Source organism: Cyprinodon tularosa, unplaced genomic scaffold (assembly GCF_016077235.1).
Source record: "Cyprinodon tularosa strain WSP-4 unplaced genomic scaffold, ASM1607723v1 ctg310, whole genome shotgun sequence".
Taxonomy (NCBI): domain Eukaryota; kingdom Metazoa; phylum Chordata; class Actinopteri; order Cyprinodontiformes; family Cyprinodontidae; genus Cyprinodon; species Cyprinodon tularosa.
The window spans coordinates 740,563-767,055 of NW_024039020.1; the positions used below are offsets into that span (position 1 = coordinate 740,563).

Sequence of the window (26,493 nt, forward strand, 5' to 3'; positions counted from 1 at the left end):
GGAAAATACCAAACATATGGAAGAAGGTGTGCTGATCAGATGAGACCAAAAAGAAATATTTTGGGCTAAAATCAAATAAAGGTAAAAAAAAATAAAATAAAACAACTGGGCTTCATCGTTGCATTTAAAGACATTTCACTCTTCATCCAAAGAGCTGACATAATTCATGCTTAAAGGGGGGGGGGGGGGGGGGGGGGGGGGGGGGGGGGGGGGGGTTCAAAGCTTTTAAGCTTTTTTTTAGATGTGCTGTTCTGTAAGTTGAAATTAATGGCTGAATGGTAAAGCCCATTAAAGCTTGGAATGCTAATCCCACTAGCTTTGAACTAAGATAGCTCTTTGGATGAAGAGCAAAGTATCTTCAACTATAAGAAATTAAGTACATCATCTTTTTCCCCCTTATAATGATCTAGATGACTAAGCCTTTTGGCCTGTATGCAACTACTGTCCTGTGCAATAGCATAAACAACATCCTTGTGGTAATGATGGTGGTGGCAGTAGAATGCTATGGGAATGGTTTTCTTTAGTAAAGCAATTGTAAGAGTTTATAGGACAGTGGATGGATTTACTTACATGCATGAGCGAGAAGCAAAGGTTCACTTTCTAGAAGGAAAACAAAATGTTCAACCAGAAATACCCCTATGTGTTGGTGAATTCCATGAAATCCAAATAAAATAGGTTAGTGCTCTTCAACATAACAAAATCTAAAAATGCTTTTATGAATGCTTTTGCAAGGCACAGTACGACAGACCACACATATACATAGGCAAAAATCAAACTAGGGATTTAAAATAACCAGAAAAATACACACAATAGATGAAGGCACTATTACAAGCAAAGTCCAAGTAATAGTTGTCACAAAAACATCAACACCCTTAACCACAAATCCCTGGTGAAACCCCTCAGGCTAGATGCTCAATTTAGGTTTAAGAGTAGGTTTAGGATGTGTTTTCACGTTTGTACAAAAACTGTCAACACACAAAGTCGACTTTGCCATTGGAAGGCATTTGTATCCATCAATCTGTCATTAAACTTTCCTGTCTGTCTGCCTGAGGTGGAACAGGAAGACAGTTGCTGACTCATTTGTCCACTCTCACTGCCCTTTTCTCTCCTGGGCCAAAGCTCTTGACTTGTAAAAGTTTCTCAGTAAAGCATGTCATTTCTTCACATAATCACTATCTTATCTAGGCCTTCGTTCACACTTTCCTTACATGTTTTCCTTTGTTTGGGAAGTTGGTTCAAAAGCCAGATCCTGTGAAAGCGTGAAGACATTTGTGTGAGGGGCAGCATGCCAAGCAGAATGAGTATTTTTAAAAGGGAAACCGTTTCCTTACCCAAAAACAATCTAGCCCAGGGGTTTGAAACATAAAACAAATACACACTCGTGCAAGCATGCAAACATCCTTTCACACTAGCAGTCAGTCATGCACTCGCACACACACACCCTCCCCCCCAGGCAGCAGACAAGGCAGTACATTCAATGTATCACAAAAGTCATTCCTTTCAGAAATCCATTGGGTCCTCCTCTGCAAGGCCATTGTTAGCAATGGTTCTACTTCCACCTCGTGAGGAAATCCCATCACTTTCAGGTTTTGCCTTCGGAGGTGGCGCCCCCCCTGAATCCCCCTCATGTGCATCCCAGGTGTCAGTGGTGGGCGGATAAAAATCGTCTTCGAAGCCACAGAAGCCTTCGTCCACGCCTTGATCGTAGCGCTGGTAGGTGGAAGCATGCACCTCATTTTCTCTAGCTGTAATCTCCAGAGTGCTGTTCCACATGCCATAGCCAAAGTAGATAAGTACACCTGGAGGGAAACGGAAATGCATCTCAATAAAAAAAAGACAAAGTTAAGCAGCATGTAGAAAAAAAGTGTGCAGAAAGTACAACTTTTCAACTGATGTCTGTAATTAAATCAAATTAAGATCAATTACAAAAGATCATTTGATCCAGAGTCTATTTACTTTATTTGTAAAAATAAAAAAGTAAAGTAAAAAGTATTCATATTCCTTTAACACATTCTGTCACATTACACCCACAAAAAAATTTATCTCTTATGACACAAAGTATCAAAATATCTGATACAAAATACTCCATATTTGTGAAGTGTGTATATCCAAGTGTGTTGAGATTTTGTAATTTTTTTCCCCATTACTCTGTTACCCGAACCAGTGCAATCTCACAAACACACCAGACAAGCCAGTGACTGTGTTTGGATGGCCCGGTCAAAGTCCAGACTTAAAGGCACACTATGCAAAATTTTTCAGTTAATTAATGTGTTCCATAACGTTATGGATGATTAAATGAGTCATTTCAGGTTGAACAAAGGTATTCTCGGCCGCCCTGGTGGTCTGTGGGGGAAATACTGCACTTGCAATTGCAGGAGCACCGACCCGCACCCACAGGCTCAGAAGTCTCGTGAGAGTCAGTCTTGCTTTACGGCGAGAACTGCTACACGCCCCCAGTTAAAAGCATTCTCGTTGCTAGCACAGTGGCAATCTTTGTGCAGTTATGCTACGTTCACGCAGCAAAAGCAGCAAAATCGCGTCTGCTGCTTCGTTTTTGCTGCTTGTACCAGTTAGTTCTGACACGCGGCTGAAGCAGCTTTGCTGCTCTGGCTGCATGGTGCAAAAGTGTGTCTGAGGCGCATTGGGCGGAGCTTCACTATCCTTTCTCTGCCTTGCAGCTATATTTGCTGTGATCAGTGGGAATAAAGTAGTTTTAATATGTGTTTAAGTGAGAAAATACACCTGAAAACGTAATCAGTGCAGTCAGTTCATTCAGATTATTATCCTGCCTTCAATATTTTTTCTGTCGGAGCCGCTCAGACCCCCACATACCAGGGATGCGCCGACAGTATGGATCCCTTCATCAGCAGCGGTTCACCGGGCAGCTGGTAGGTGTTTTTCATCTAAATAATCCAAACTGCATATTCTGCCGGCAGATTTCTGCATTTTAAGTTCATTTTTATGCGTCAATAAACTGTTTAAGAGGAGTGATCATCAGCGCTGTGTCTCTCTCCCTGCGTTAAACGCACCCGACGCGCTGCTTCAGCTGCTCAGACGCGCTGCGCCTGCTGCTCAAAACGCGCCGCGGGACCTTTTGCTGCGCCTTGACGCGCGTCAACCATTGACTTTGCATGTAAACTCGCTGCTTCTGTCGCGCCAGCTACGTCCAGTGTGAACGCAGCATTACTCATTCGCTGCTAAGCTCAAAACAACCGCGCCTGGCTTGACGGAGAAACCAGGAGAACAGCTGAGCATATTTACGACAGTGCACTTTTACTTTCGCCCTCTGGGGGGAGCCTCGCTGGAAAATCAACACCGGTTGCATAGTGTACCTTTAAATCCAATTGAATATATGTGGGAAAATTTGAATATTTATTTTCTCAGATGTCCCATCCAGTTTATTGGGGATCAAATTATTTTTGCATTAAAAAATAGGTGCAAAACGGGTAGAGCCTATCCGACCAATAATCTGCACTCGTAACTATCGTCAAATGCGATCCTAGAATGACTCGGGGCTGATTACACACGTGTACCCAACTTTTCACATTTAATTTTATGAAAAGCATACCATTTTCATCTTTCATATAAAAATATGCATTGTGTAGTTTATTTTGCCGTTAAAGTTTGTGGTTGAAATATGACAGAATTTAAAATAAATAAAAATAAACAAAATCAAACCCATTTGCATATGAAAAGCTAAAGAAAACAAAAAGAACTACAACTACTCCTGAAGGTGTTACTCAATACAAGGATTATTTTCCATTTAATCTAAAAAATATGGCTTTGTTGGAAAAGTCAACCATCTAGTAAACAATTCCTTGCGTTAATAAAGGGGATATCAGGGGATATTGCTTAAAGGTGATTAATTTTTAACTGTTTTGGATAACAGCCTTGTTCTGTGTATTACTATTGTTTTCTTACAAATCAAGTCTAAGAGAAATTACCAACGAGGCACCAGATTGAGAAACGAATCCAAGTGATGGCAGATAGTTTAAGCATGAGGTAGATGTTGACCAGCATGGCTGAAGCAGGTACGAATGGCACACATGGCGCCATGTAAGGGAGCCGCTTTGGGTTCTCTGGCTGCTGGAGAATAATGATGATCAGCAGAGCAATGAAGATGATGAGGAGGATTAGTAGCAGCAAGGCCCACCATTGTCCATCTGTAATACAACTTGCTCCTGAAAGAGATTAAACAGAGAATGACTGTATATTACAGTATTGTTGTAACTTGGAGTAAGGTGTTGCTGACGCGTTCTCACCAAAAATGATAAAGGAGCAGAAAGCAAAGAACAAGATGAACAGCAGCAGCACACACACAGTGACGGTTTTCCCTGTGACTGGAGTTGGCCTGTCCATTTTTCCAGGAAGACCAAGACGGATTCTCAATGTATAGTAGCGAGGTCCAATCAGCTTCTTGAGCCTCCGGGACATCCCTCCTTCAGACTCCTCAGCTTCGATGCCTGTGGTCATATCCACTGTGCCGTAGTTGGGATGGCCTGCAGTGTATGCAGTTTTATCCGGTTTTCCGATCAACATCTCATTATCACCCAGGGATGGCAAGTTTTTGGCCCCGCAAGTGTTCGTGGGTGCTCCTCCATACTCGTCCACCTCACTTGTCGGAGAGCAAGCGTCTTTTTCGCACTCAGCCAGAATTCCTTCTTTTTTCTTCTTGCTCTGCTCCTCAGAGAGAAAGTTAACAAAGCCATGGATGTCGCCCTCAGGTTGGTAACGTAGCAGAAGCACACAAAGGCTCACCTGTGCACCATGAGAAAATGAAAGTGAGATGGTTTTCTATTTGCTTTGGTAAAAAGACATTTAACCTGAAAAAGATTTTCTGTAAATTGTATGTTAACATGAAAATGGGCTGTGCTTATGTCTTGTCACATAAAGGACAGTGGACTTTTGTGTAGTTCCTAGGTGCCAGATAGGAACATCGGGATGCCCCTATGCTAATCTGCTTTGACAGCAATCATCCTGTCTCCTTTTCTAGCATTGCCAGCCATATTCAGACACCACCAGCTGATCTAAAATGGAAGCACGGTCTATACCATCAGCTCATTTGCATATGAGCAACCCACTATTCATCCTGGCCGCTATAAATAACATAATTAAAGGACTGCAATTACATATTTATATCCTTAAATCACCAAAAAATACCAAACTGCATCATATAAAATTGAATAAACAAATTTTCTAAAAGAACTTGGTGCGTTAAACATCCTCTCCATTATATTGCTTGTCTGCTGTCATCTAAGGATATGCTCCGATCGGATGATGGGAAGCTAAAGAAAGATATAAAAATGTTTATTCTCTCAGAATTAACATTTGACAGTCTTGTGCAGTTTTTTTTATGGCTAGGGAGGGAAAAAAGTAATAATTAGTTTTTTATAAAACAATCGAAGGCTACTTAAAGGCAGTTGAGCTGATGGTACAGATTGTGCTACCGATACGGATTTAGGATTGAAAAGAGCTTATTATAGCAGCCGTTGGGGGGGTAGGGGGGGGTGGGGGTGGGGGGGATTCTGAAGTCAACGAGTCATCTCTATGTCATATATTTCTTGTCCAGCCACAGAACAACGCAAGTCCAATCTACTCTAATGGACTTTTACGCTGAAATGCACTGGTGGTGATCCTAGATAAAACTTAAAGTAAGCTAATTTTATTTGGTTCTCACGTGCTATACCCACACAAAGCCGTACATACTTGTATAGAGAAAGAAAACCTGTGTCTAAACCTGTGCCTACTTTTGAAACATATTTTCAAAAACAGAAATTTGCATGTGAAACCTCTGTTCTGTCAGGACTCGAGTCTGTGTGTTTGTTTTTTTGTGTTGTTCTCCCTTCCACCAGCAGGAGGCGCCTGGTTCTGGTTCGCCTCCTCACACACCTGATGATGGTTACCTCTTTAACGGAATGCTCTTAAGCTGCTGATTGCCACTACCTTGACACCAGAGTGTTTGCCAGTTTTGGGTACTCTAGCCAAGCTGAGTTTTTGCTGAGTAAGACTGAGTTCTTGTCTACCTGAGTTTTAACTTCGTTTTTGTCTTTGCGTCTCTGCAGAAAGTCATAATGCAAACTAGATCTTTTCGGACCTTCTCTTCCTGGAGGGATCAACTGAGCCTCAAACCGAGCTGGGGATTCAAACAGGAGGTTTGGCTCCTGTTTCCTTGAGAGGACGTTGAGTTTACTCTGAGCAAGGGAATCATCTCGACTATGACCCGTTCAAATAAAGCAGGGAATCTGAGTGGCCGTCAGTTTCTCCGTTCACCAACAACCATCCGTGTTCCGGGTAAACCCTGTTCCACCCTCCACCGAATCAGAATAACACTGGAAAACAGCACACAGATTGGAGTCAAAGATTCTACAACTTCTCTGGAAGCGTTAGTCAACAACCAGATCCTCTTCTCCAAATCCACAAATGAAAATTCCCACTGAGCCTGAACTAATCATTTGTCTTCCCTTCACCTTCCAGTTCATATTGAGCTAAGTTCAGAGCAACTCTGCACCGTGCCTTATCTCTTCAATAAACCTGTTAAACCTTTCCCCTGGTGTCTCTCTGAATTGGTTTCTCGGCATGTGGGTCCGAGCTTTAGATAAAATCATGACATGTTCTTTTAAAATCTTTTGGAGAATGCCTATGCATGCTTTGCAGCGAGGGATTTAAGTTTATATATTGACTGGGCCATTTAATCTGCTACTGTTCCTGTAATTTACATGACACCACCTGTCAATCACACCAGGAAGCTGAGTAATCAGTACTTGTGATTTGTCTCAAAATGGAACGTTCCTACCTACAGGAGAAGCAGCCTCCTTCTCTTTATAAAAACATTGCTGGGATACTGCATTACAAAAGCATTGCAGACATTTCTTTTGGTTTAAAAAAGACATCTAATAAATGGCTACATTTTATTAGTGGGTATTCATAGTATTTAGAAGTCAATTATGAATCTAAAACCAAAAAAGATTCTTGAATAAATCAAAGATCAAAGAAAAGCAACCTCAGTCCTGAACAGCGGAACACAATAGTGATTGAAAAGAGTTAACAGCTGTTTGTCTGTATGAAGGTAACGAACAATTCCTCCATTTTTTTGTCATAATTACATTTGATACCTATATATTAAGCTTGAAAAAACCTTGCTTTTCTTAATTAATCATGAACACCCTTAGTAATAAACTGCACCGGCTACTAATATTCATACAAAGATACAAGATAAATTAAATGCATCAGATTTTTTACCTTTTTTGTTATATTCACACATAGTTTTGTGACTGAAAAAGGCATTGGACACTCTTTTTCAGTGCTACTTGAGTTGATTCTCTTATTAATTCTCTCCCTGCTCCAGCATATCAGTTTAGATTAATGGGTCTATCCTGGTAGGTTTCCAGCTGTAACTACTGTATAAAACTGCTTTTTTTTGTGTAGATGATGCACCGAGAAGTTCTCATATTTTCAGTTGTTGTTGTTATATTTTATAATCACAATATAAACACAATATATGGATTTTGGAACACACTTCACATTGTATATAAGTCAGTCCGGTTACAGAACCCAAAACATTTAAAGAAAGTAAAATATAGGAGAAAACAGGAAAGCAATGCATTTTTGCCAGACTCACTAGAGTATAGGCCAGCAAGGTGCCTATAGACATCATCTCTATGAGGTCTCTGAGGCTGACCAGAAGGGACAAAAGGGCAGCAAGAAATCCTGATACGACACAAGCCACAGCAGGGGTCTCTGTGTATGAAGAAACACTGGCCAGAAACCTAAATGCACACACAGAGAGTTATAAAAATCCACAGCACACATCATAAAAATTAAACAGAATAAGATTAGAGTATAAACTTACTTAAACAGCAGACCATCCCCTGCCATGGCATAGATGACCCTTGGCATGGGGAAAAGGGAACCCAGGAGGGACACAGTCAGTCCAGCTATGGACCCAACAGCAACTATGTACTTTGCGAACATACAACCATGCAAGGAAAACATCTCCATCAGAGGGGCATCTTCATCAATTTCATTGTATGGGACCATCAGCGTTAGTATCACAGAAACCTGCAGGAAAGGAACACTTTAATGCAAAAATGCCCCGAAAATAGAGCAAAAAAAAAATCATAAAATCCTTATTTAAAAAAGCAAATATAATAGATCACATGGCTTAATTTAAGTGTATTTTGTTATCAAGTAAATAGGCTTTAGAGGTGCTACTAAATTCCCACAGTTAGCTTTATGGAAATACTGTTTTCACTTTTCTCTTCTAATGCAAATTGTGCATAAGTCATGTTTCTCTATCTTATTGTGTGTTTGTCTGTATGTGCTCTTGTTTTTATTACATTGTGGGGCTCATTTTGAGAGATATTGGCACGTTGTAGGGAACGGCTGCTCCTTGTGGGTGAAATGCCTGGACCCAACGGGGGAATTGCTGTTTTTGGTTCAGGGGTCATGTTAAGGACCCAGCTGTTAATTAAGTTTTGGTCGGGGGTATGGTTAGGAATTAACCATTCAATGGTTAGGGTTAGGGTAAGGGTCCCAGTTAGGCTGTAGAAAATGGATGGAAGTCAATGGAAATTGCCCTGTAAATATAGTGAGACAAGCTTGTGTGTGTGTGGGTGTGTGTCAATGTTTTTGTCCTTGTGTCTGATTTGTGAAATCATGAAGGGCCATCTGCCACATTGGCTGTGCTGCAAAAGATCTGGATTTGCATAACTGCTACAAAAGAAGAAAGTGATTAAAAATATGAACCCCACAGATGAAATAAAGGAATGTCTTTCAGTTTTATAAGTAGCCTCCTGTCAGGGAATGCCATTAGCGCAATTTTAACAAATGCTGTCTTTACAGTTTATTAATATCTTTATTAATATATATTGATGTTGGGTTTAAAATGTTAGTTCTGTCTGCATTTATCATCACCTTGGGTAGAGATGTGTTAAAGTAGTATGTATTTTTAAATTCCTGCATCTCACACTGTAATTTATTTAAAAAAAATGCTCCAATTTGCATATCCAATGTGCATGCATTTATTTATAAAATAATCCTTCATAACATATATAAATACTGGCACCCCTTTTTACATTAATTTTTTAAGTCATGCTTCATTAATTACAGTATTCCTACAGCATAAATATACAGAAGTATTCTTCATAGCTACTCAGAAAGTAGAAGGGAACATAGCAAGTCAAGGGGTTTGTGTTGCTCATTTTAAGTCATGACATGAAAATTCAAAATGTATGCTTTGACTAGGCAGCTGTGACAAACAAGGCTAAATAAAAAACGGTGTTTACCTCATGTTAAAGAAAAATGATTATTTTTTAGACTTTATTACAGTTAATCTTATGGCATGTGTAAACACTCTCACTTGAACATATTTCTTAATTTTGAACAAGGCTGTGTTAATGATTTAAAACTACTAATGGGTAAGTATTCAAAGCACAGGAGGCCCCCCGCATTCCACAAGCTGTCTGTGAGAGCTTATCTTGTGTTTTATGACTTTAGGAATTCTAGATGCCAGGACAAGCTTTCCGCCTTTTCTTGTTAAAACAAAGAAGCAAATGACCCCAGATGTTTGCAGTAAATAAGGGGAAGCCCTAGCAGTGTCAGAGATGGCGTTTGGTTGGAGGACCGAGGGCCAGCCCTTTTTGAATGGATTAGATACAAGAGGATAAAGCTTTCTAAATAGAAGAAAAAGATCAGATTTGCCCTTGCAACTCTCCAAAGATGTCTCTGTACTCTTTGCTTTCTTTCCTCCTATGTCAGGTAATGGAATGTATGTCTCTGTTGTTCTGCAGTTTCTGGTGTAGGTTTGTGCATTGTCTTATTTCTAAAGTGTATGCATTGTCTTATATTGGATTAAACTCTGTAATTCTGTGACGTCAACACGCAATGTTGGTTTTATTACCAAACGCAGCTCGCCGAGTGGACCTGGGGAAGGGAAGAATCAGAAGCCAATCTTTTTCCAAAGTTAACTATGTTAGAATATTTTCTTCCTTTACAATTGGGGGCTCGTGCCGGTTCTGGAGTCTCGGCGGACGGCTGTTTGGTCCTGATTGATCCGTTTCGGCCCGACGCTTCGGTGTGGTAAGACAGTATTTGATTATTTTTTTAGTTGTCTGAAGCGCCGTGTGGTCGGACCGGGGCTGATTTGCTGTGTGCGGCCTCACAGAATTCAGATGCTGCAGAGGTAGATAAAATCCCTTCTAAAAGAGTCAGTTGTTTAAGGATTTGAATAAATACACATTACAGGGAACTGTGGCTAGTTCAAACAGAGCCTTTACGTTAACTCTGACTTAAGCTGGGTTTTTTAAAAGAAGGTTTTATTGATTGATTAATTAATTAATTAATTGATTAATTAATAAAGATTAATTTATTCTTTTTACCCTGAGGAGCAATGCCTGGGCCTCTAAAAAAGTATTTTGGAAATTTGTGTATTGGTTAGTTTTGGCTTGTATCAGCCGGAGATTTCGACTCATCTCCAGTGGACTTATAATTATTTGGGTTAATTGGATCGAGTTGTATCACTCATGGAAAAGGACTAATAGCAGGTTAATTGGACCGAGTTGTATCACTCGTGGAAAATAAAGGACTAATAGCAGGTTGGATCACCTTTCTTTGGCACCCTTAAGCGGGTTGCTTATAGTATAAAGGACTAAAATAAATTATTTGATTTAATACGGGTTCAATCGCTCTCCCCAGCTGAAAAAGAAAAAACCTTTTGTCACTGGGCGGATTGAGTGATCGAATAAACTAAATTGAGGCTTATTTTCGCCTCGAGCTTGACCCAGCTCTGAAGTGTAGGACTGAGAAGTTGAAATGAGAATAAAAGGGATTTGTAAAATTGAAATTGGACAATTAAAAGATGCGTCATACATTCTTTTAGCCGGCTCCTGACGTTTTCTTTTCTTTTTTTTCTGTCTTTTCTTGACTGAACTACAACGTTGTCTGTGTTTCTGTGTTTTGTATGTTTCTTTGTGTTTGTGGCTGTGTGTCTGTCTTCCCCCGTTATACTGTAGCCTATGTCCCACCACGCGCTGCTGTCTATTCGTCTGTCTGTGTCTGAATTGTGCTGAGATTGTGCGGAAGTGATTTGTGTTTCAAGATTGTGTTCTGAAATATTGTTAAATATTTTTGCTGGATGTTGTATTACTAACTTTCTGTTAAAATGTGCTTCTGTGGGACAGCGGTGTCTCCGTTTTGGATGCAAGTTTTGTTTCACAGCGGGGGGACTGATTGACCCCCCTTATTTGCATTTTGGGAGTGCTTCAGTTCTGTGCTATTTCCAGCTCACGCTTTCAGGATTCTTGGATTTTGATGTGAATTGCTTTAGGACTGTGTTTTGTGTTGAAATGAAAAGTACAAAATAACAGATTTACAGATGTTTTTACTTTCTCAGCGGGTGAAATGTGTTGCATCAGTTCCAGGCTTGAGCACTGGAATGATCCAATTGTTTATTATAATACTGTAACATTGACAATCACTTAAATTTCTAGGTTTCCTGACAGGATGGAACACCCTCACTGATTGTAAGAGAACAAAAATGAGAACATATGGATGTTTTTCTGCGTAACAGTGTTTTCTACACTGTTAATGTGGGACATGTTGAAACGCTAATGAATGACTTTGTTTCTTGTAGGACGATCTTCGTGTGCAGCCCATTTCGCATATTACATGACCACATGAACGGTTTTTGGGTTTTCCTACAGGGGGTATAGGTAGCCATTTAATAACAGTGGGCTATCATGAAATACGGTTGTGTGTATAATTTGGAGTTTTTAAAAAGGTTCACTCAAAACTGAACAATATTAGAACTATTGGATAATAATGTCTTTTTATTATTTTTTTCAACCATGGTGTTATAATATTTGTGTTTAAGACTTTTACAGGATGAATTTTGGTTTGAAATCTGGGGTAACATCCTGCATCTTTCTTACAATGGGGTGTTGATGAGTGCTTGAGTGTGAATGAGAGTGAATGTGTAGGCTGATGGCCTTTGATGGGTTTTAGGATGCTCTATGTAAATATGACCTCAGTTTAGTGTGTAGCTGTGTGATATTTTTCTTATTTTAAACTATTTAGGTACACTGAAGGTTTTGTTTCATAAATATGTTTTTATTACTGCTTTAAGGGACAATTTTAAGGTAATGACGATTTCATATTTTGGTGTCACAATCTGGTTGAAGCTGAATCTTCTGCTTGTGCAGTGAAATTAATATGAAACGAGAATTCAGCCTTGGCTTAAAGCAGATAGATGTAGTTATTAGGAAATTGTGTTATCCACTTTGACTAACAACACTAACAAACTAACCTAAATTCTAACTAAATAAACTTGGTTTATATTTCATATGGGTGACTGATTGGACATGTTGAAATTTTAGCATAATGGGGGTAAGTTCTTCCATTTTTGTTTTTCCACCTCTAAATTGTTTTTCTTTTGGAAATAAGAAAACACAGGGGGATGTTATAAAGATAAGACATTACAGATGGAACTTTGAAATTTACATAATCTCAGTCTAGTTTGAATACTAGATGGAAGATTTGGAGAAATGGTGGAACATCTTATGATATTTTGGTTTTTCAGCAAATTATTATATAAAAGTGACATAGATTCCAAATTGTTTTCAAAATGGTAATTTTATTATATCAACAGGGGGAGAAGCAGAAGTAGACCCTAATTCCTGGTAAATTTTTGGATATGGTTAATGGTAAATTAGTTAATCAATAATTTTGATTTTTTCGATTCAACAATAGTGAATTATGGATTTCTTTAATGTAGAGTCATATGGCCTTCCTGCTTTACTACAATATGGTGTATGTGATATAGAAGCTTCTACTAAATTAGATTTGATCATCTCAAATTGAACGGCTTCAAATAACATCTATGCCATGTCTATTTACATTTAAAATTGTTGATAGATTTTTGCATCACTGCTGACTTTGATTATATACAGTTGGGTGTAAATTGTTAATTTTGAGGAAAATTTTGGTTAAAACTGCTATGAAATTCAGATAAAATGTAAAGGATTTCTGAAATTTTGAAATAGGACTTTGTCTTGAAGCGTGGGACAATGATAAGGATGTTTGGTATTTAGTAGAACAATATGCAATTCATAATTATTTGACCAAGGGCAATTCCATCACAACTTTTATAAGTATCAGTACTTGGACATTCTAGAGTTTGTTCTAATTCTTTAATGAGTTTGTGAGGTTGTGATTTTAGAATTTGTAGTTGATATTTGGCACAAGCAGAGTGAATGTCATCGAGGTGTTGACGTTTATTGATTTTGAACAGTAAGTGTCATTATTTTCTTAATTCTGGCACATCCGATCGTGGACTATTTTAACAAATTTCTATCTATTCTTTTTGCAGTTCAGGATTTGGGGCAGTTGGCCGTTTGTGCTATAACAACAACAAATCTAGCGCCACACGGGAGGAGGCATCACAAGATAAATTTTATTTATAGTAGTGAAAGTAACAAAATGTGGCAAATATAAGTTTTGCTTTTTAATTACTTTGTATTATTTTTTCTCTGGCAGTTCTCCTTCCTTCTGACTTGATGGCAATCTTGGGGGAAGGGTCTTTTGAGCTCAGAGATCATGGGAAGATGTATTTGAAGGGATCTTCTTGATTACCGCATCAGGCCGCTGTTGTTGCTGAACAAAGACATGATGATGCTGAACTGTGCCCATCTTCTGCTGGACTGCTGTATGAAAGCCAAACGCTGTTGAGCGATTACGAAGGTCAGTGAAGGCGAACTGTTACCTGGCAACAGATGTCTCCTTTGACTGTTGCTTTTCATGCCTGGCTGAAAACAAAAGGGACTCAGGCGTTATCTGTGGGAGTCTTCTATGGCTGGAAATCAGCAGTGAGTCGGGACCACAAAGATCATAGACAAACCCGGACGGGGGCTTCAGTAGATGACTGGTCTGCTGGTTTCTATGTCCTGCTCTGTCGACCACGAAAGGCTGACCAAAGTTCATCAAAGCGGGACTGTATCCAGATGTTTCTGCACTGCTGGAATGACTGCTTCTCTAGACACGTTCTGATTCAGCAGATACAGAATTGGGGCATGGCAAGTCGCTCAGCGGTGGTCCTGTTGTGTGTTCTCATGTTTGATCCTGGATTCTCACCTCTGATCATGTGACCTGGGCGCCAAGGCCCACTCCTGGGGTTCCCTTCAGTCTGCAGGTTGGAGACGAAATGGGTGCCAACACAACTTGGTAGTGGTGAATAAGTTCTTTTCTTTAAATTTTTGTAGTGTGTGATGCCATTGTTCTCTTCTTATTTTAGATATAGCACTGAGGCGCCCTGTTTTCTTCACGTCCTGCAGCCCTGCAGTGTAATTCTAGGTGTTGAGGACAACCCCATCTCCTGGGGTCAGAGGTTTTACGATGCAGTTAGGGGTTGGTGTGCACCAACTGTTACGACACTGCATTCCTCCATGATTCACTCTGTTTGTCTCACAAAATGCTAGTGTGTTTTTTTTCCTTTCCTGCCTGAAAAGAATGGGCAGGGACTAACGATTGCAATTACATTCTTTTTTAACTATAGCTGAATTGCATTGTGTGTTACGCTTCATCTACTAAGGAAGATGATCTAAATTTTTATTTGCATAGTACAGTGGCTACCATTCAGTAAAACTAAATTTAAATTTAAATGGAATTTGAAATTAAGGTGTTAAAGTGGATTGGGTGTCTATAGACTGACTTACTGAGCAAATGACACCAAGTTCTGTGTTGATTTCATAAATTTAATCAAACATTAAATTCTTTGCTTGAGGTGTGCAGATTGTAACAGCATCTGGGACACCGTGTTTGAATTGCATCCACCTGTGTTACATGAGGCTAAAGTTAGTGGTGATAGCGGATTTCATAACATTTGTTCTGTTATAGAAACAGGGGGACATGAATGGAATTGATCTGATAGGCAAATTTTTAGTTTGGATCTCTGCATTTACTTTTCGGAAAAAGAGGTTATTGAAGTTAAATCAAAATACATTAAATGTTTTACGGTGTATTACCAGCATTAAAGATGAGCTAACTATTTGGATATGAAATAAGTAAAATGTATAAATTGAATATACTAAACAAAATATTGACTATCAAATAATTTACATAAAATAGTGTTCTTAAACTAAGGAAGGTGATCATTGGATTGTTGTATCTCTATTCATATGTTTTAAAATAAGTTGTTTAACTAAGACATCCAGGAAGGTCTAAACTAAAGATTTACATCATTTAATAAATTTAGCTGTATTGAATCTCTCTCCAAAACTGAAAAGGCATTGATAATTGATAAACAATATAAAAAGGGTAATACATTATTCAATTAAATATTTTATAAATAGGTTTTCAAATGAATAAATGGATCAAAGGTAAAAATGGTTGAAATTTTTGGGATTTAAAATATGATTGGAATAAAGTAGGTCATTTTTGATATTTAGTGACTCATGTAAAGCAGGCTGATCATTCTTTAAGGTTTTAAAAAATAGAAAATATGATGATTGAAATTAAATTGGTCTAAATTGGAAATTTACAAATTAACAGTTATGGAACTGCTTCTAAAATACAGTTAAGTTTTGGGTTTAACATGATAGGAAACTTTCATTTCTCATGTAGGCCTTATATAAAAAGAGGGTCAAAGGATTGATAAAATACAACTCCAAAGTAGCAGATTTATAATACAAAAGGAAGACAGTGAAGCTGTCATAAAGTGTAGGATCAATCATTAACCAATCAACAGGGTTCTCTCCATATGAGCTCCAGACAGGACGGATGTTTCCAGGACCTGCTACCCGCATTCCAGGATGGAAAGGTAAGCTTGCACATTTATCTCATAAAGATTTCTTCAATGAGTTACAGGTCCTGGCAGCAGAATTTACAAAATACCAGACGTCACAGGAACGTCCAGGCTCGGGATCAGTTCGGGGAATCGACTGGGTGCGCCTGATGGTCATCAAAAGAAAGTGGTCTGAACCTCGCTTCGCCAGACCATACCGAGTCGTGGAGAGTACATCTCAGGCTGTCCGTCTACAAGAGAGAAGGAGACACGTGGTTCCATTGGAGTCAGCTGAGGAGCCACAACGCACGCTGCAGGGCATACAGGAGAATCTACAGTCTCAACCTGCGGTCGAGGAGTGTCTGAGGGCCATCACAGCGCGGAGGAGGATCTGCATTTCCGGGCAGAAGTCTGCCAAAACCACTTCATTTTCCTGAATTACAAGGCTTAAAAGGCCCAGACAGGCACAATAATCCTGTTCCGGTGTCCTTCCATTGAGAAAAGGAGATTGCACCCTCTCCTTAAACTCACTGTTAAATTGGCATAATACTCCAATTTTCAGTGAGCAACGGACACTCAGGTGGAAAACCTGAGGTTTACAACCGAGGAGGAACACGTGAAGGATCCAGCTACAAGATCATCATTAACTTATCTTCTTTTTATTGCGTGTTTTCGTTTTTGCGAACTCTTCAAGAACATTCGTTTCTTTTTGCGCGTATTTTTGGATCGTTTCCTGACGAAGAATTCATATTCATTTTTGAAAGACTATCGAAGGAGCATAGAGACGAACTCTAACTTCTTATTATTGAATTGTGAAAAAAAAAAAAAAAAAAACTATTTTGTAATTTTTATGTGTTTATGCTATTTTGTAATTTTTATGTGTTTATGATGTATTTCTTGATGTTGTTATTGTTTTTTATTGACAAATTGTAGTTTTTGTGGTGAATATTGTCTTTTAAGTCTGCTGAGCATTTTTTAGTAATTTTGAGATATCTTACTTTTATTTTTTATTTTTTATTTCATATTCTGGGCTGATATTCCTATTGTGTGTTTGCTTCTCTTTCAGATAACTGAGTTTTATGATTTTTCATATTTGATAAGTGAAATGTATTTTTAGTTTAGTTTTTACTGGTTAAAATTTTGTGGTTCATCAGGTGAGTATTAAATTGTTGGACAGCGCAAGATACATTTGATAAGTTTAGATTATGGAGTTCAGCTTTAGACACATGGCCTGGCAGGGGACCTAGGAGGTGCTGTTTAAAAAAGGGGACTGTTATAAAATTGGGCTAATGTTTTAGTTTTTTAGTATACTAAATAATTTTTTGGTTCCTCTATTAGAAGGCTTAATCATTTTATTTGTGAGGTCTGTATGTCTCAGACCTCAAAACGGGGACTGTTAAAGAAAAATGATTATTTTTTAGACTTTATTACAGTTAATCTTATGGCATGTGTAAACACTCTCACTTGAACATATTTCTTAATTTTGAACAAGGCTGTGTTAATGATTTAAAACTACTAATGGGTAAGTATTCAAAGCACAGGAGGCCCCCCGCATTCCACAAGCTGTCTGTGAGAGCTTATCTTGTGTTTTATGACTTTAGGAATTCTAGATGCCAGGACAAGCTTTCCGCCTTTTCTTGTTAAAACAAAGAAGCAAATGACCCCAGATGTTTGCAGTAAATAAGGGGAAGCCCTAGCAGTGTCAGAGATGGCGTTTGGTTGGAGGACCGAGGGCCAGCCCTTTTTGAATGGATTAGATACAAGAGGATAAAGCTTTCTAAATAGAAGAAAAAGATCAGATTTGCCCTTGCAACTCTCCAAAGATGTCTCTGTACTCTTTGCTTTCTTTCCTCCTATGTCAGGTAATGGAATGTATGTCTCTGTTGTTCTGCAGTTTCTGGTGTAGGTTTGTGCATTGTCTTATTTCTAAAGTGTATGCATTGTCTTATATTGGATTAAACTCTGTAATTCTGTGACGTCAACACGCAATGTTGGTTTTATTACCAAACGCAGCTCGCCGAGTGGACCTGGGGAAGGGAAGAATCAGAAGCCAATCTTTTTCCAAAGTTAACTATGTTAGAATATTTTCTTCCTTTACACTCACTAACATGAACAGTGAACCGTCTCGCTAACCAGCAGTCTACAGACTGACCAACTTCATCTATCTCCACTCCACCAGCAGTTTCAGGCCTGGGGGGAAACAGCCCTATTCTTTGCTCCTGTTGATGCATATCTATCAAAATTCAGCGTTATGTTTCCTGTCGAGGTCTGAGCACCAAAGAACAAGTAAATGTATCAATAAATTTCTTCTAATTGTCTTTTCTCTTCATGTGAGTTTTTCAGATTGAATTATCCTTAAGTGGGATTTTAATTGAATTTACCCTGAAACCTACTATAGAGCATAGATGTTAAAATCCAAAAACTATTGCGGATTTTGAACATTGTGGATAAAGAGATTTGCATCTTAGCCTTTTGCTAAGTATATTGCAATATTAATGTCACCAGAGAAAGAGTCAACAAATAACTAGAAACTGAGATATGGTAAGTGCAGGATCCTCTTGGAAGCAGGAAGGTTTCTCCAAGATGCCGGCATTGGGAGAAAGATCAAAGACAGATGTTAAAAATAGGCTAACATTTAGGTAATGTTACCCTATTTTTTCAGGGCTTTGATGGCTGTTACCTGACAGATTTCACAGCAACCGCCACTCACTATGCACAACACATCTTTAATGTTGTCTGAGCTGCATACATAAGGACTGATGAGCAGATACACTGTGTGACATTAATAGTGCAGGAAGTGGATCGATTAATCTAACCTGGAAAGACAGATTGTTAATGTGTAGCACTAAGGTTTAGTTCTACACATGTAGTGTGTTTGTGAAATCACAAATACCACAAGTAAACAGCTTGCATACAAAGTAAGGGCTCATATCTTTTTTTAGAATTCCACATTTAGGACAAACTTCTCAGTTTGTTCATGAGATAGCAGATAGCTAATGATTGGAAAAGTTCAAATTCAGGTGTGAAGCATAAGAATAACATGTAATAATCTAAATATAATATTTTGTTGTTTAGAAAAATGGGCCAAAAATAGAAAATTATAAGCCTGTAGTGTATTTTTTTTTTACAATTTTAGAGATACTGATGTTCAGTCTTTAGTTATAAGCTGACAGAAAAATAAAAGTATGTAAATCATTAAAAAAAATATTTTCCTGAAATCAAATAAAAATTAAATTTTGCATACTTATCGAGACCTAATTAGAACAACCATGCTCCTCACTTAATTTAGTTTGGTGTACTACTGACTGTTTAGGTGAGGGTAAAATCATGGTGATATTAAAATAGCTGCCTGAGGCCTTCACAAGAAAATTACAGCAAATAATGAGTTTGTAAAGGAATAACCAAGTTTTAAAAGAATTTGGAATCTGCTATTTAACTTTACAGAAACATCATTAATAAGTGGAGGATATGCAAAACAAGTGTCAATATTCTTACTGTATTTCTGGTTGTCCAAGCAAAACCCCCTAAAGTCAGACCAGAGTATGCTAAAAGAATATTCAAATCACTGAGAGCTCATGGTACTATTGATGTAAAAGAACATGCAGATAAAAACATAAAGCTCCTGCATACATTTTCATGGTGATGTTACGTAGGTGTGCAGTGATAAAACCTTTGCTTATTACTATAAGAAGAACATGCATGCCAGACCAAAGCGCAAAAAAAAACAAAAACACAAATTTTCAAAGATCTAGATTTCTGTACAGACTCAGAGTTGTCAGGTAACAAAGTACAAACACTTCATTACCTTAATTAAGTATACACTACTTCTATACTTAACTTGAGTAATTATTTTTAGACCGATTTTTACTTCTACTATCACATTTTGTTGCAATTATCTCTACTTTTTTCTCCTTATATTTAAAAATAGACTCATTAGTTTTGTTTCATTTAAGCTCATTCTCATTATACAGTAACCTCTTGGTATAAAAAATAAATAAATAAAAACCACCATAATAATTAGTTTCATCCAGACAATTAGGATTTGGTACTGCACCAACGTGTTCTTCGCTAAATACCAAAATAAAATCGCTTTTAAAGATGATTTAAAGTTAAATTTGACATTGTTGCCATTAGTTATAAAACTAAGCTGATTAAGCATAAGGATATTACTGTATCATTCAGAATCGTAGAAAAATTTTCTTTTAATAGGGTAGTGCATTAACCTGTATGAGTTTAAAAGCATCTGTCCTAATTTTTATTTTCTTGCATTTATTAACCCTAACCCAACCCTATTAATTTAATACTTGAAGTAGTTTTAAAAGTGGTACTTTTATACTTTAACTTCAGTAAAAAGCCTAAGTTGATACTCTTAACTTCTACAAAAGTGTTTAAACAGTAGAATTTATACTTCTACTTGAGTAAAAAGCATACATATTTAACACCATTAAACAGAGTACTACACAAATACAGAATTTCAGGAAAATAAATTATAAATGCCAATGGTGGGGCTGCATGTGTCATGGTTTGTGGACGCTTCGGTGTAGTTAAACCTGTCCTATTTAACATCCTGAATTCTAAAGACAGACAAGGCCTCTTAGAAATAAATGCAGCAACATAACAGTGACAAAAAAATCTACAAGTGTGGATCACCATAAACTGGGTGAGGATTAATAAATGTCTTAGGCTGGGTAAAAGCTCCCATCTCGAACCCATTAGTGTCAGTGGGGTGACTTGAAATCAGGTGAACACACAGGAAACCCCACAAAAAAACTGACTGGTGTGAGAGACTCGAAACTGGTTACAATAAGTACCTCACTAAAGATGTTTAAAACTATTTACCTTTGATTTAAAATGTGTTAATAAAGAACTAAATGTTAAATAACGTTGTTTGTACATAAAACTGAAATAAAGTGTTAAAAACAACATATACTGTAAGCTAAGTAAAATGGAAACAAGTTTTTTTTTATTAAAAAAAGAGATGTGATCTCTTATTAGAAATGATTTGTACTGAAACAAAACATCTGTGTTACCCTAAAGCCCAATGTCATAGTGACTTTAAATTAGAAACACTTGTGTTTACTGCAGTGAAGAAATAGCAAAAACTAAGTCCAAAATTATATTTAACAAACCCAAAAATAAGACCAACTTACAGAGACATAGGCAGTGAGGCAGGTGATAAGTGAGGCAGTGATGGCGTACGGGATTGAGGTGTTGGGGCTTTTGGCCTCTTCTCCTGTTGTAGCAATGATGTCAAACCCAATGAAGGCATAAAAGCAGGTGGCTGCACCCTGCATTACCTACATCAAACAAGAAAAAAACATTAGTTATTGAAAATAGAAAAAGGTGGCTTTGCATGCGCTAAAACATTTGGAATAATATACGTGGAAGTCAGATTTGTGGGCACCTGTGGAAGACATCTTTTAAAAGCCTATAAGTTGAAAGAGTTTAAGGATAAAACCTTTAAATTCACAACATTTATTCTGTGATCTAAAAAAAAATCAATCTGTTTTTCAAAAACCAATAAAATAATATGACAAGATGGTTGTTACCATTTTTCCAATGCAAAGTATTTAGCCAGATGTTTCGATCATCTTGAAAAATCCACTGATATTCTGCTTTAAATGTTAGTGTTTTTTCTGGGTGTTTTTTTTTTTTTTTGTTTAATGTCCTTGTATTTGAAGTTCAAGCTCACTCCCAAATAGTGTCTTGCCACTTATTGCATTTCTATGACAGGAAAATCCTACTATTTGGTACTTCGCTAATATTTTCTTATCTTTGCATGGTGGGATTGTAATCATGGTACCTTCCAACCTTACTTTTAGAGGCAAAACAGCAAACAAAAAAGAGCAGGCCTCTGTATTACATCACACATGTACATAAATCAATCAAGTAAAAGTAAACATGGATGATCAAATACAGTCCTCCAGAATTTTTAATTATCTTAAAAAACAGATTCATTTTAATAAATTTTCACTCTTTTTTGTTCTAAACGGGTTTTCAGGTTTACTGATAACGGTGGTTCAAGTGTCTTGAAAAAAACAAACATTCAATGGAATATGATTTTTTCAACTTATTTTAAAGGCATGCTATGCAACATTTTTCAGTTAATTAATGTGTTCCATAACGTTTTGGATGATTAAATGAGTCATTTCAGGTCGAACAAAGGTTTTTTCGGCCGCCCTGGTGGTCTGTAGGGGAAATACCGTACTTCCAATTGCAGGAGTCCTCGGCCCGCACCCACAGGCTCAGAGGTCTCGTGCATTGCGAGAGTCGGTCTTGCTTTACGGCGAGAACTGCTACACGCCCCCAGTGAAAGGCATGCTTTTTGCTAGCGCAGTGGCGATATTTGTGCAGTTATCATGGCGGAACCAGCGAGAAAACAGCGAAATTTTCAAACTCGAAAATTGGGACAAAATAGTCACTTACCGCAGTAGACATGGTGATTCGTTGCGTTTGCCTGTCTGCTAAGCTCAAAACAACCGCGCCTGGCTTGACGGAGAAACCAGGAGAACAGCTGAGCATATTTACGACAGTGCACTTTTACTTTCGCCCTCTGGGGGGAGTAGGGTTGTCAAAAGTATCGAAACTCGAAAAAGTATCGATACTGAAACGTTGTATCCGGATACAATACTGTTTTTTTTAAAGTATCGATACAGTGGCACCTAAGCAGTCATTCATCTAAAGTACAGAATAGAGGACAATGCACTTTCAGAACACTGAGTGATTGAATATTTCTGTAAACTTTTCAGTTTCAGACTTTTTTTTGTAACAGGTGCAGCTGCTGAGAATTCTTTTTGTTTCTTAACTGGTTTGGCTAGTGTCATTGTTATGTGTGCAAAGCATAGCCAAGGAAGGAACACTTAATTTTAATTTTATAAGTTTTTTATCACGCTTGCATAATATTGTGCACAGCATACAACCTTTATTGTATTTATTTATTGTATTTTATTTATTAATGAAAATATTTCTGTAGAATCTTGAAGTCTTTGTTTTTCTCCTTGTGGTATCGAAAATGGTATCGAGTATCGAGTATTTTCCTTAGTATCGGTATCGAGCTGAAAAGTGTAGTATCGTGACAACCCTAGGGGGGAGCCTCGCTGGAAAATCAACACCGGTTGCATAGTATACCTTTAAGATTCACTAACAGAAATGCTTTTTACGCATCTTCTCTACAGGTGGAAATAAATGTGTCTGCTAGTGCTGGCATGCTTACCCCTGACCAGCCAAACGGCAGGAATCTTCCTTCATCCCAATTCTCTCCGTTGACAAAGAAGAGTCCAGCGATCATCATGAACACCCACACGATGAGGTTGATGATGTTCAGAGCGTTGTTGAAGCCGACAGAATTTTTCACTCCTAATGCCACTATCACTGTAACCAGCAATGCTATCAGCAGAGCCAGAAGATCTGGGTAAGACTGCTCCCCTTTACCTAGAAATAAAACACAAACACATGTCCAAAAAAAAGGAATGGATGCATTTTATAGAATAAAATTAAAATAAATATAAAATATTATACAGAAATTTTTATCACATTTCCTAAAATAATGAGTCCAAGTTCTCCTCACCCATGCCTGAATTTTCTCAGAATTTTGACACAAAATTTTAACTTTTCATGGTTTTTAAAAATTAAATTAGCCTCAAGTAAGTTTATTTATGTGGTGAAATTTCATAACATGTTATTTCAAGGAACTTTAGAAAATCACAGCGTATTTTGTCAAACCTTTATATTTGTGTGTTAAGGACAAAGTATCATTAAAATCCCACAACTAATAGGATGTTCATGTACTTCAGGATTAAACAGTCCTCACCCGATCTGTATTTTTTTAGCAACATCCCACCACCTCCCTTGGGTGGAAAGAAAAATTCACCCACTGGAAACGGAAACAATAAAATGTGGATCAGCTGGCCATGCTGCAAGCCATGGGACCACTCCCACCATGTTGTCAGCATTCACTGTTAGATTCAGCTGGAACTATGTGCAAAGGGAAGGGCACTTCACAGTTAGCCGTTCAGTTAAGGTTACTATGGGACAAATGATGAAACTGGTTTTGTCTGGTAATATTCATAATCATCATTGGTAACATAATATATGATAGTGACAGTGAGGATGAAATAGTGCTGGCTGAGAAACGCATGACTGCAACCTCGAAAGCTTGGTTAGTGGATTTTATTTCTACAATCCAAGATGGCTCTAGAGAGGCTATTTTTAAGAATGTCAAGGCTTTCGAGATTAGCAATGAGATTCATTTTTAACTTATATATTTTTTGGATTTTTTTTTTTTTTTTTTGCTGTTCCCTATGAAAATGCAATATATTTCATTTGATTAATTTTGGGTAGTAATACTGAAGAACATGGATGAGTGTCTTCAAAACCTACTCCTTATAGTTACACTTTTTGAACTGAAGGTGAGTTATTAAAAGTTGAGTCAAGTACAGCGACCCAGTTTGTCGGGCTATAGAAGAGACAAGAAGGAGCCTCAGGGAACAATTTTGGACTGATCAGCAGTGGACTAAAGGACAGTGTTGGTGTTTTAAGAAACCTAGACAAAATAAAATATGTCTGTTTTTAATGTTTTCCTGGTATTAAGACCAATTTAAAATTAAACAAAGAAAATTATGCAAAAAAGGACTAGCCTGAGTACTTACTAATCCGACTACAATTACAAATCTATATTGACATATGTATTCTTAATTTCACTTAAGTTTAAACTGGGCCTCAATTCTGTGAACTAGATTTTCCCTATTAGTTAGATATTCCCCTTTCTACCCAAATTTAGCTGTTTGACAATTAAAGTTTTTTTATGACTGCATCTTGTTTCAGTTGTAAGCGTATTGTACCCTGGTGGGTGACTGACTCTGCTGAGTTTACTTAGAAACATACGGCTTTTAATAATTGGCTTAATATTTAGTATAGCTTACCTTTATGATTGCCAGAAAAAAAACGAATTAGAAAAAAAAAAAAAGAAGAAAAAGGAAATAGATTGATTCTCTTAAAATGATGAATCAACATAGAGTAAAACCCAAAGAGTAAAAAAAGCATTTTTTTTTTTAAATAAAAGAACATCTATAATCCAAGATTAGCCTTACCCAAGCCGTTGAGAGTGCCGATATGTGAAATCATGAAGTTGCTGATGGTGTGATTGGCCAGAGAGTCTGCCATGCTGCTGAGAGCTGAAGCTCCGGCTGCTGTGCCAATCAGATACTCCAGGATTAAGTTCCAGCCGATGAAAAAGGCCACACACTCTCCGACGGTTACATAGCTGTATGTGTATGCCGAACCTGTGGTTTTAGGGACTCGGACCCCAAACTCAGCATAACACACTCCTTTAATAAAAAGAGCAAGAGAGACACAGGATATAACTCTGAATTACTGCAGGAGTTAAAAGCTGGGAAGGGTTATAGTCAGATATCCCTTGAGGACATATGAAATTAGAGCTACCATGGCTATGTGCTCGTAATAACTTGTATGCTTTGGAAAGACCAGTCATAAATCAGGGGGGTTTAATAATGAATGTTAATAATGAATGTCTGAACCCTGTTCTGGTTTAATTACAAAGGTGTTTATGATATAAAAGGAGACATAGCAAACGACTTCTTTAAACAACAATCACTCTTCCTCTCTTACCTGAAAGTATGGATGCAACAGCGGCGATAATGAAGGATACAATAACTCCAGGGCCAGCCATCTCCTTGGCAACAAGCCCTGAGACCACATACATCCCTGTCCCTACGCAGCTGCCCACCCCAAGTGACACTAGGTCCACAGTGGACAACACTCGAGCCAGTCTTGTGCCATGCGAGCTGGTGCCCGACACGGCTGAATCCAGCATGGACTCCACAGGTTTGGTCCTCAGTACACGGGATGTAAAGGTATTCCATGCCGAGCCCCACTGTATCCTGCGAGGGTCCAGTTTCCCTACCAGACCACTCATATTGAGGTTGAGAAGTCGAAGAGCAAAAAAAGCTTATGAGGAAGACTGTAAGTTATCTGTTCTTTAATGTTTCTCTCTGAAATCTGTAGTTTCTCTGTAGACAGCTATGTTATCCTTCATCCAAATAATGAAAGTGGATCCGGTTTTCTGCTGTTGTCTGGGGCTCTCCTAGCATCCTAGCAGTCTAGCGGAAGGCCTTGTTTGGCTTCACCCACATGGTGAGACAGAAAGTGACCTGAAATACAAAAGAGAGAATATTTACTTTTAGAAATAGTTTTTGTTACAACACATGCCTAAAATTAAGGTGAATTTTCACTTTGACTGCAAATGATTTGCACCTTTAAAAGCAAGCAGCCTAATTTAAAGGCCTTTCCCTGTAGCTCCGTTGCTATGGTAGCCAAGATCATCTAAGACAACCACAGTTCATAATTTCCTTTTATTATTTGGGCCAAGAGGAGAACTAGTATTTCCAAGCTTCAGTGTTACCAAAAGAAAAAAAAGCTCAAATGAACCTGACTGTGTTTTGCTTGCTGAGCAAGCTGAACTTAAAATATTGTTGACATAACATTGTGGTTATAAAAAGAAAAAAAATAGCTTGCAAAACATTCAGCCGAGAACATTCACATGCTGATTTCTTGGTTAAAATGTTCAATTCCTGATAAAACTGAGATAGACTGATAGCATTACACATACAGATAAAAGCAGACATTTATGGAAATTTATATGCTATCAAATCACAAATCAAACTTTAATACCAAGACAGAAAACCCACATAGTGTTTTAAAAA

General features: G+C 37.9%; 1 protein-coding gene across 1 annotated transcript; it reads right to left on the reverse strand.

The window, feature by feature from the left end:
- Positions 1-215: 215 nt before the first annotated feature.
- slc7a14a (solute carrier family 7 member 14a) lies at positions 216-25,881 on the reverse strand. Its single transcript, XM_038292373.1, has 9 exons — positions 25,400-25,881; positions 24,862-25,098; positions 22,986-23,203; positions 20,923-21,069; positions 7,850-8,058; positions 7,619-7,766; positions 4,263-4,758; positions 3,945-4,181; positions 216-1,799 (listed from the first exon to the last, which is right to left on the reverse strand). The coding sequence occupies exons 1-9, from the start codon at positions 25,704-25,706 to the stop codon at positions 1,501-1,503; spliced, it is 2,298 nt and encodes a 765-aa protein (XP_038148301.1). The 5' UTR covers positions 25,707-25,881; the 3' UTR covers positions 216-1,500.
- Positions 25,882-26,493: the final 612 nt, after the last annotated feature.